Here is an 11918-nt window from a genome sequence, read left to right as displayed (position 1 = left end):
GAGCCGGCGGGGGGGCTTCTTTTGTAAGGCACAACTATAACACAACCAGTGTCGTTTGACACTGGTTAAAAGGTGTCCCCCAATGTGGACAAAGAGTTGTAATATTGTTCACTGCCCCCTTGATGAGTTACATGTCCTTACTTGTTGATGTTTGGTGTTTTTATATGTGTTGTATTTACTTGTATCTAGGTAATGCAGATGTAAATCAGCCTAAAGCTGATGGTTACAATCAGGTTGGTTACAATCAGGTTTTAATTGCACATGGTCCCTTTCAAATTATAATTAAATGAAATTGAAATGACGGAATAATTAACACAATTACGTCTTTTGCTTGCGCTTCTGTCCTCTCTTGCTCCACCTTCCCCCCGGTCCTCCCTTCCTTCCCGTTCTGCGGGACGTGAACCTTCTCCACGTTGCTGAGCTCCTCCATGTAACACACGTTACTGCCGGTCCCTGTGGAGCGCACAACTCAACGACATTAGGACTCACAGCACCCTACTGAGATTTACTATTTATCATTAATGTGCAGGTAAGGGTTAGGAGTCTTACACACCCACCACACACACATATAAACACATACAGACACAAACACACACACACACACGCACACACTCACACACCAGCGATGAGTCCTATTTCACACTGCGGGTCCTCATAGGCACAGCTCATCATCGTGCCAACTGTGTCGTTGACGATTGCTACGATGTCCAGGTCAAACTCCTGTACACAGACACACAACAAAGCACCCACACACGCTTCAGTCACCAACAAGCCTCACAAATGTAGCCTGCTGCTACTTGGCTTACTCCAACGGAAACCATCACTGTTTTCACAACATCTGTTACGAGGCTACATGGGACATTTATTTTGATACATTTCTTCTCTTGTGTCCATCTCGCTCACGTTGCGTCTCTTGATGGCCTCCCTCAGCATGTCCACCACATCATTTCCTTGACAGCCGGTGGCCTTAAAGCCTTTGGTCCAGCTCACCAAGGTGCCCTGTGGAAAACCCAGCAGAACAGGACACACTGAATCTAGGTAGGTAGCATCTCTGCATTATACGTAGCTCAATATTCCTGGTGTTACCAGTGAAGTAAAGTGGCACTTGCAATGCAAACCCTACCGTGTCTATGGCTTTCTGGTAGCAGGGGAAGGAGAAGGTGAAGCCAAGGGGAAGACGAGTGTTCTTCATCCCCATGTAGTCCAGGAAGTCACTGATACACTGCACTATGTGGTCAAACAGCTGCAAGGAGAGGAGACGAGGGTCTGATGCGGACGAGGGCTGAGAATGCTTTCATTTTCATAACACCCACAGCTCCTATCTTTTTGTCCATCTATGTGTTCAGTCCATCCCTGTCGTTCTGTCCATCAGTCCATCCATCTATTTATCAGCGTATCATCCCTCCGTTTGTCTACCCTCCTGTTTGTGTGCCTGTGTGTTTATACATTCCTAGGGCTGTCTTTCTGTGCCTGTCTGCTCCTCCTCTCCCCAAACCTCTTCCGACCACCTCCTCCTCCACCCTTCTCCACCCACCCTCCTCCTCCTCCTCCAACCTCCTTCCAACCACCTCCTCCTCCAGCCAACTCCTCCACCACCCTCCTCCACCCACCCTCCTCCTCCAACCTCCTTCCAACCACCTCCTCCTCCAGCCACCTCCTCCACCTCCTCCTCCACCCACCCTCCTCCTTCTCCTCCACCCACCCTCCTCCTCCTCCACCCACCCTCCCTCCTCCTCCTCCCCCACCACCTCCTCCACCCACCTCGACCCTCCTCCCCCCACCACCTCCTCCACCCATCTCCTCCTCCAACCTCCTCCACCAACCTCCTCCTCCGCCCCTCCCTTCTCTCCTCCCTCCTGCACCCCCCCCCATCTCCTCCACCCACCTCCTCCCCTGTCCCCTGCATGACCTCCAGGGGGATGGCGTAGATCTTGTTGTAGAGGCGGACGGAGCGCCTCAGGCCGCTGTTGATTTTCACCAACAGGACCCTGAAGTTGGTCCCTCCCAGGTCCAGGGCTAGATACTTCCCGTGCTCTACAGACAGGAGAGCCCCAACAGGGATGTGATGGCACTCGCACTCCAGCTCATATCTCCTACACTTTAACTGTGTCTGGGTTCACACCCGACGGTTTGGAAAAACATCGGTATATACTACTGTACCTGCCACTACTACTGCAACTTCTACTACCACTACAACTACAATAGTAAGGCATTTATTTATATCGTATCCTTATTCAAATAATTGTATGCAAATAAACCTACATGAAATAATTGTGTAGCATCTACAGTAGCTGCTATCGCTGCTTTACACGGGGAATGGGTTAGCCTAGCGATTGTAATACTTGCACTTGGTTCTATGAACATCTTTATTGTACCGACAGCGATATATTGTTTCACTTCTTATGACAAATGTACTTATTGTAACAAATGCACTTATTGTAAGTCGCTTTGGATAAAAGCGTCTGCTAAATGCCCTAAATGTAAATGATATGCAAATGAATACGTTAATATACTAATGTACTCATTTACTTATTGAATGTATTATTAATATGAATAAATGCATTGTTATTGTATTTGTATCGTACTCGTTCTAATACAATGAAAATACAATTGTCTATATATATATAATATATGAATATAAATGCAATTCAAATAAACATATTTAAACATACATAGAACAAGCGAATGGGTAATTGAGTAAACTAAGTCTATGAAGGATATTGCCATTGGTGACTTTCTGACCTGTGCCATCTGGGGTTCGGTACACATAAGCAGGCAGCATCTTAACAGGGGAGGGGCCTTGTGATTTCAGCCCCGCCTCTAGCCCCGCCCTCATTCTGGACTTCACATATCCCAGGTGTTCCTGGGTCAGCTTGAGGGACGACAGTGCCTCGTCCACCTGAAAACAGAGTTACGAGACATGCGAGTGAACTACTGCACGAGCAAGGACAGTCCTAAAGTTGGAAGTGTATGCCATGAACGCACCTGACGCCGCTGCGAGGCAAGTCGCTGTGCAACCGCTGTTACCATGGCAGCCCCTTTGCTGCTGCCACTCTCTGATAAGACGAATCGGACATGACAGTCAGGAACTAAGCGGCGCACCACCTTGTGGAGTCGTTTGGCATACCTGGATTAATGTTGTCATTGATATAAATTGTGGTTACTCATTCTATTCATGTTATTACTTACAGCATTCATCAGATTTTATCAAACATTTTCTATCTTGGGCCAGCAGACATGCTGCAGCATGGAAAAAAAGACCTGAGTATTTTTGAGTCGATATTACATTACTATATTCTATCGTCATATTTTCCTATTACGGTCCAACCCACTGTGTGTGTGTCCTGTACACGGTGCCGTCCACCCCGACCGTGATGCGCAGGGTCTTCAGCTTCCTGTTCTGTCTGACGCGGGTCAAGATGGCCGCCAGCCCCGCCGCCACCAGGTTGGAGGAGCGGAAGGAGACGACGGTGCTGACGTGCTGAACCGCCACGCAGTCGTCGTCCGAGGGGGACAGGCCCAGGTCCACGAGGATCGCCCGGGTGTTGCGAAGGCCATCCTTGTACCTGAGGGGGAAGAAGGAAACGGGTTTAAAAAGGGGAGATATCGTACCACCAGGTGGGAGTGTGATTAGCCGTCACAAGCCGTTTGGAATATCTGCCTCTTCTGACGTCACTAGGTGGACACTCCCACTTGTGATGTCAGAAGAGGCGGATTTTCAAAAAGGCTTGTAATGTCTAATCAGACTTACACCTGGCGGTATAATATGTCACCTTTGACAATACTACACCACACAGATATTATATCGTGAGAGAGAGAGAGATAGGCACTGTGTACAGATAGGGAAGGACAGACCGAGACAGACGGACAAAGAAGAGAGATAGACAGGCAGATACAAACAGACAGACGATTATAATAGTATAGTGGTCAGACAGACAGACAAACAGACAGAGATAGAGAGATGGACAGACAGACTGACAGGTATGTTATTATAGTAGTCAGACAGACAGGCAGACAATGTGAGAGACAGTGATACCAACAGAGACTGAAAGAGACATAATAATCTGAGATAGAGAGAGCAAGACAGACAGAGAGAGAGTGATACTTAGGGCAGACAGACAGACAGACAGACAGACAGACAGACAGGTATAATATTATAGTAGAAAGACAGAGAGAGACAGAAAGAGACATAATATTCAGACAGGGCGATAAGAGGGCAAGACAGATAGCGAGAGATACTAATGGCAGACAGACAGTCTTACTGTTCCATGGAAGCAACGTGGGCTGTGGTGATCTTCCCTTTGGTCCTCAGGGCATCGGGAACATGGCCTTCAAACAACAGTCCCTGCTTGGCCATCTTCAGAACCACCAGCCTCACCAGCTCGCCCAGATACAGACCACTGACCAGCTTCTCAAAGCTGAGAGGGAGATATGCTTCTATTACAAAGTACTAGCCATGTATTACTATGTACTACTAGTACTGGTTACTATTAATATGAATCACTATTATGTACCATATATTTATTACTTTGTACTATTTCTATGAATCACTAATCTATGATGTGCTACTATAACTATGAACTATCATGATTATGTAGCAATTTAGCAGACACCTTTATTTAAACCAACTCAGAGTGTATCAATAGGCATGTTAGAAAGGAGCTGGAGTTGGATATACACTATCCTGTTCTGGGATATATAATCAGTTAGTTACACAAATAAGAGAAGCACAAATGAAGGTTAACGAGATAATCAAATTTTCTGTATATTAAGCGCTCTGCGTTGTTGAACTGCATGTTGTCTGTGTATGCTAGTATGCTATATCAACATTGTGTTGTGCATCTGAAACATACATCTGCTTTCCAGGTGTGGCGGAGGCAGCGTCGATGTCGCGATCAAAATCGGTGATGTAATCCTTGAGGGCCCCGTCGTCCCCGAAGGCCCCCCACTCGGTGTTGACACACATGCGGCCCTCGTCGCCCTCCACCAGGTTGATGTGTCTCATCTCCTCCATGTAGCACGCGTTGGTACCTGTGCCTGGAAAGACAGAGGGGAACTGCATTAGTGATCACTAGTCGCAACAGCCTTTTCATGGTCTGCGGCTAGGTTATCAGATGTTGTTTATTCTTCTCTATCAATTTCATATAAGCCACTGAGGACATTGCTGCTGACATTAACATACACAATTGCTTTCTCAACCGTCAAGATTAGCATAGCACAATAATTTGCCATGTCTTCATTCACTTTGAGGTGGTTTAATGGTAGGTCTTGTTGAATTATCCAGGCAGGCTGTGTGTGTTTGTATGATTGAATGAATGTAACCTGAGCCTGGGGAGGCGATAATATGTACTCATGACAATTGAAGCTTTAAAAAAAAAAAGCTGTATGCCGGCACGTTACAGTTCCAGCCTTGCGCACCAGTCTGACTTGATCAAAGAACGCATCTCCAACCAAAGAGCATTGAGTCCAAGTGACCAGTAGAGGGCATTTATCAACAACAAAGAAAGACCTTGAGGTTTGACTCAAACTATTGTTTGTATATTCGTTTTTTTGTTTGTTTATTTCTTCTCGACGATCCGACTTTTATTGTACAATATTTTCTCAATTATTGACTCAGTGATAAGATTATATATTAATATTGTATAGTATCAGATAGGTTTAGGAAAACTTAAAGAAAACTTAAGCAATACTTTGAATAACCATTGAGCAATAAATATGAGCGGCAGTGTTGGGAAAGTTCACTTTCTACGTGAACTAGTTCAAAGTTCAGTTCACAAATTTTAAAATGAACTAGTTCAGTTAAACGTTCATAATTCAAAATTTTGAAACTAAGTTCACAGTTCCAAAAAATGAACTAGTTCATAGTTCTTTTTTTCAATATGTTGCTGTGAGCTATTCGTTTTTTCCGGTATTTTGAACATTGAGCCTCCTTTGTGGTTTGTCTAGGATGAATTAGAGTGGTTGAATCAAGTATTGTAGCGAAATACAGTTTCTATTGTGTTTTATTCCACATTTAGCGCATTTTGTAAATCCCATTGATTTCTGTTGGAAGACTCATTGCTCGTTGGCCGGAAACGGAAAGGAGGGGGGGGGGGGGGGGGTGTTCACGTTTGGTTGAAGTCTTTTCGTTCGGTTCTAGCCCTACTGTTGGGACGGAGAACCGAGCGAAAAGACTACAACCAAACGTGAACAGCCCCCCTTTCCGTTTCCGGCCAACAAGCAATGATTCTATGAGGGATTCTAGTCCGCTGAACTATGAGCCAGAGCCGTTATGGATTGTACATATTTATAATTCGAAATTCGTCTCAGCCTTTATACCACAGATACTCTAGGGTCTATAGCATATAACCGCGTTGTCTGATTACAGTTTAATTAATTTCCCACAATTTAACAGCTCTCGTTTTGAAGAATAATCACCGCGCCATTCGTTTCAATGGGAATCGCGCCGGTCTATACTTTCAAAATAAAGTGTGCATATTTATAATTTGAAATTCGTCCCAGCCTTTATACGACAGATACTATAGGGTCTATAGCATATAACCGCCTTTTCTAATTACAGTTTAATGTAACAGTGAGCTGGCAACACCGCAACTGCAAATTAACCACACGGAGATTACCATGGCAACCGGTCAAACAACACGGCAATCTGCGCGCGCATCCGCCATGTTGATAAACAAATAACCCCCATATTGAACGAAGTTAAACCGAGTGAGGGTTCCGTTCACAGACACCAGAACTAACGAGTTCACAGTAACGTTCATCAGGCAGTAATACAGTATGTTCAGTTCATGTTCGCCCAAAATATGAACGAGTTCATGAACTATCGTTCAATGAACGCGTTCAGGCACAACACTGATGAGCGGTATGTACATTCTGGAGAAGTTGGACCGGGCATAAAGGGGCCACCGAAATTCGGCTAATTCGGCTATTCGGAATATTGCAGAGAGTACCAGAGAGACTTAAGGCAGGCGAAAATTGCAGAGTCGGCCTGACCCAAAGCAATCGTTATCTTTATTCGGCTCCCCCACATCAGCCTTGGAAGGCCGATATCTCTCCACTCTCCTGGTTGCTATGCAGACAGATGCTCTGCGCCCCCCCCCCCCCCCCCACACCTCTTTGTCTCTGGATCAGAACTCTTCGTGGTCGTCTCCGCGGCAACGGTCGTGTCCTCATCACCAGCATCAGACGGGAGATACATACACGAGATACACACACACCCCCTGGACTCAACGCCTTCTGGACTCCCTCCCCGTCTCCGTCCCTCGTTACAGTACAGCATGCCGCGAGTGATGTGACGCGCCCGCTGGCTGCGTCCTCCCCCCGGTGTCTGAGCTGGGACACCTCCCCTCCCCGACACCCTTCCCCCCTCCCACATGTGTTTGTGATGTTTTTAATATGTTGCTTATGTGCTGAGGTGTTTTTTTCCTAATCCCTATACACTGTATACTACATAATACTACACTGTGCCCCCCTTACAGGAGCCTAGTTTGGGAATTACCTTTTTTTTCCCTCGTTTTCCCTCGTTTTCCTTTTCTTATCTAATAATGAGGGAGTGCATGCGCCCCGACAGTCTCTCCGTCCTGTCTCCCCACACTGTCTTTTTATGTTTCTTGGACGGGATGTAACTGTTAATTTCGTTGCTCTGTACTTGTGACATGTGCAATGACAATAAAGTCTCTACTACTACTAGTATACAATATATATAAATATATATATATATAAAGTGGGCACCAGTACTAAATATCAACTTACAAATCAAATGGTAAATGATTACAGGTTACATTTTTGGCTTAATGTTTGACAATAAATATGTTTATATTTTCCAAGTGCACTAACCGATAATGAGCCCGACTTCACAGTACGGATCATCGAAAGCGCAGGTCATCATGGTTCCCACGGTGTCATTCACTAAGGCCAGCAGCTCCACATCCATACCCTAAGAAACAAGACAGAATGAGAGACATAGGGAGAGGGGATGAGAGGGGAAGAGAGACATTGAGAGAGATGGAAAGAGAGAGAGATGATGAAAGGAAGAATGGATGAGAGAGAGAGAGAGAGGATGAGAGAGAGAGTGGATGATAGAGAGAGTGGATGATAGAGTGTGTGTGTGTGTGTGTGTGTGTGTGTGTGTGCGCGTGTGTGTGTGTGTGAGTGTGTGTGTGTGTGTGTGTGTTCCTACTCCTGTTCTCTGGATGGACTCCATGAGGGCCCGGGTCACGTCTTTACCCTGTACTCCTCTGGCTCTGTAGTTCTTCGTCCAGTTCAGCAACACTCCCTACAGCAGACAGAGTGAGACGGAGTGAGACAGAGGGAGAGCCATTATGTCCAGCTGAATAACCAGGCTCTGTACACTAGAAAACAATGGTCTTTACATCTGAATCCCAGACAGTCATATTCAGGGTACCCCGTTAGTTAACAGACTTAAGAGACAGAAAGACAGCCTGATAGTCAGAAGTATACTGACCCCCATTCAAAACACAGTAAGCATAAGCTACAAGGGGCAGACAGACGAACGGACAGGTGGCATGGCCTTACCTGGTTCAGGGTGTTCTGGTGACAGGGGAAGGAGAAGGTGAAGCCCAGAGGGTGTTTCTTCTCCAGGTCAATGTTGTTTGTGTCAACAAAGTTCTTCAGGCTTCCAGACACGTGGTCAAATAACTGGAGACAGAGATGGCGATGGAGGCAGAAGTGGGGGGAAGAGTGTTAGTGATTCCAAACCGGGGCTACCTGAGCAGGTTCCGGGGGGGATAGGGATTTGGATTTTGCTTTGTTATACCTTGAAAACAAAAAAACACCACGTGAAATATGATTAAAGTTAATTCCATTTCTTACAGAGCTCATTCCGTTTTGAATGCCCAGGGCATTACATATTAGTGTGTCACTGTGCACGATTTACACATATTTTGTTTATAATCTCTTTGGCAGTAAAACAAGTCATTTAATGCAAAAAGATTTCACTTTGTGGTTTTCGAATCTCAACCTTGGACCTCTGATTCCATCCCTTACCTCCGATCCCTTTCCATTCAGAAGCTCTTTGGGTATAGGGTAGGTTTGCTCCTCCATCTCCACTCCGCCTTTTTTCCCCACTTGCTGTCTCACTTTCACCCGGAGCACCTTAAACTTGGAGCCTCCCATGTCTAATGCTAGGAAGTCTCCGTTTTCTAGGGAGACAGGTCAAATACAGCATTATGTTAATCCTCAAAAGACTGACAAAAATAGGGTATAGTAACTACACCTTATTAGCATTTGAAACATAATTAGTATGTATTGATATTTTACTCAAAGCAACCTATAGTATTCGTTTTGTGTGGGTAGGAGATTAAAGTTTGTCTGGCCTACAAGTAGTTGACACTGGGGTTCGAACCCGGTACCTTTCGGCTGGGGACCCCATACCCGACCACCACTACGCCATTATTAAGACCCAACATAGCATTAGCATTAGTAGCGTTTACCAGTCCCTCCAGAAAAACGCGATTATGCGATCGCATAATTCAACGCATAATCAGCCAAAGTCCGCATATTCATGCGGGGGCCGCGTTTTTTTAAAAAAATATGCCGCACTTTCACCGAATAAATTGCCGATTTCCGCGCAAAATATGCGGGGCTTGCATGATTTCATAATCCCCGCATTTTCGTTGCAAAAAAGTCACATATATCTTAGCAGAAAGTTGGAAAATGTTGCGTTTACTTCACACAAGAGCAGCCATTGCCCCCTGTTGCCATGGGAACGTTATGAAGTGACGTAATTACGCGATGTGAACGTCATCGAAAAGCTGCATTTTCCGCAAGTTCCCGCAATTTTTGCAAGTTCCCGCAATATCATCGCATAAAATTGCATAAATATGCCGCATATTTCATTGCATTTTTTAAGAAAACGTGCCGCATAATCAAGGATTTTTGGCCGCAACAATCACAAAAAAACGCCGCATTTTTCTGGAGGGACTTGTTTACCGTTGTTTTGGTAAACGCCACCATGCTAGATGCTAGACCAAAGCCCTCCCCTCTCGCATGTCACCTGATCCATCCGGAGTGGAGCACACGTGGGTGGGCAGCATCTTGATGGATTCGGCGGCGCTGCTCCGCGAGGACAGAACGTCCTGCATCTCCTGCTGGAGCCGCGCTGAGACGTCGCTCAGCTGGTCGTCGTTCAGACGCATGGAGTACAGGAACCTGTCCACCTGGGGTGAACGCAAAGGCACATGTAGGGCTACATCCATATAAAGCAGCACGCCTCAAACCACACCAAGGCCATTCTGAGTGCTTGAAGGAAACCCACTTATAAGACATTCAGATGGCAACCGTTAAAGACAGATCATTTCAGAGAAATGGTCAATCAAAGTGTGGTGAAGGGTTATTTGTGAATAAGTGTGGGGTGGTGTCCATCTTTGAATAATCTCCCTCCTCCCTGCTGATTCATATTGTCCGGCCATTCCTCGTTTCCTTCCTGCCTTTATTCTAGCCGTGACCTAATTTTCTTGCACATTAATACATCACAGCCTTTTCTATAATTTCCTTCATGATGTGACAGCCCGGCCTTCATCTACACATTTAATTATTTTTCCAGGCAACTGTGGCATCTCCATCCATCCATGGCAACACTTTAATAAAGCCATTCCATCTCAAGCTCCTACAGCATTTTATGAGGGCAATCTCACTTAAATCCCTTCAATAGCTTTGAGGGTTTTTTCTATTTTGTTTTCAACCTTCCGGTCAAAACAAGTGACAGCAGGGGACCACCCTGTTTGTACTGGAGTTATCCTGTCCTTTCATGACATTGGTACAACCTTTCCACATTCCCGCTTTGTTTGTTTCAGAGTTACAAGATACAGTTTAACCCTATATTCAGCTATGTCCATTGTTCATATGAAACATCCACCGCACAGTGAAAAATGAATGGAAAACCTCTTGTCCTCTGAAGGGTTTCACACATCAAGCATCAGACTCAGCCGATATAATGAAGCATGTTAAGTGAAACATCAAATGGGTCAAGGTTCAGCTGGCAAAGAACTCTGCAGGTTGGGCTTATCCATGTATGTGGGCAATTCCTCGTCTTCCTTCTATCCTATCTTTGACTTGAGATAGGATACCCCTTCCGTTTACTTAGAACAAGGGATAATAACAATTCAGATGTTAATGATTTCTGTGTTAATAAATGGCCCAACAGTAAGACATTCACACAGGATTACATTATTTTCAGCAGTGTATCATAGTGTGTGCTAATTTGGGTGACAGGTCTTATCTCTGAAGATCCACCCTGGTGCAATTCACATAAATTCATATTGGCCAACATTTGCATACAACATACATGGAACAAACTTATTTCCCTACATTTCTTTGGAAAGTCATAACATTACAACTGAAGTCATCAAATCAGCATGAAGTGAAGAGTTGTTTACTGAATGGCCACTGCAGCTACCATTGATGTAAATGCATATTTTAGGCTGGAATATCTTTTGCCTCATTAATTCAATATTAAAAGCATAAAAGTTTTTAGAGGCTTGTTCTACAGAACAAGTGCTCCTACCTTCTTGGTGGGATCCTCTTTGAGTTTGGAGAAATAGTAGGCGAGCAGATGAACAGAAAACATCTTGATGAGGAGCTGGGAAGAAGTCCCTCAAGCCTAGCTCTTTAGTCCTGCTTTCTGGAGTATGAATTATACAAATATGACGAAATTAGTTGAAGGAATTGGTCAAAATAAAGAAGTAAATCACGGTATTTAGAACAGTTGTGATCTGTGTGTACGACCCTCCCGCCCTCTTGATCTCTTGCACAGTGCATGGACAGTGAGCAGCACAGACTAACCTCAACTCTGACACAATCATTAACCCAGCAGCCGGCTGGCCTCTTCCCTCTACTTCCTCCTTCAGCCCTCGTCCACACTCACAGATCATGATCACACGCACACACAAAGTTATGGT

The 11918-nt window shown here is 45.1% G+C and overlaps 1 protein-coding gene across 1 annotated transcript in view; it reads right to left on the bottom strand.

The window, feature by feature from the left end:
- Positions 1–11587, bottom strand: part of hkdc1 (hexokinase domain containing 1) — a gene marked incomplete at both ends in the record, with an annotated part of 13446 nt that extends 1859 nt beyond the window's left edge. The window contains 16 exons of the mRNA XM_079736504.1: positions 404–453; positions 621–720; positions 904–999; positions 1124–1243; positions 1886–2034; positions 2743–2899; positions 2986–3127; positions 3333–3566; positions 4263–4418; positions 4854–5037; positions 7837–7936; positions 8180–8275; positions 8536–8658; positions 9007–9161; positions 10016–10178; positions 11525–11587. Of these exons, the coding sequence (XP_079592630.1) occupies positions 404–453; positions 621–720; positions 904–999; positions 1124–1243; positions 1886–2034; positions 2743–2899; positions 2986–3127; positions 3333–3566; positions 4263–4418; positions 4854–5037; positions 7837–7936; positions 8180–8275; positions 8536–8658; positions 9007–9161; positions 10016–10178; positions 11525–11587 (2088 nt within the window). The remainder of the gene's footprint in view (positions 1–403; positions 454–620; positions 721–903; positions 1000–1123; positions 1244–1885; positions 2035–2742; positions 2900–2985; positions 3128–3332; positions 3567–4262; positions 4419–4853; positions 5038–7836; positions 7937–8179; positions 8276–8535; positions 8659–9006; positions 9162–10015; positions 10179–11524) is intronic.
- Positions 11588–11918: the final 331 nt, after the last annotated feature.

Source organism: Pollachius pollachius (assembly GCF_949987615.1).
Source record: "Pollachius pollachius genome assembly, chromosome: 5".
Taxonomy (NCBI): Eukaryota; Metazoa; Chordata; class Actinopteri; order Gadiformes; family Gadidae; genus Pollachius; species Pollachius pollachius.
Note: the sequence above shows the minus strand (reverse complement) of the source record. Positions and strands in the feature narration are given on the sequence as shown.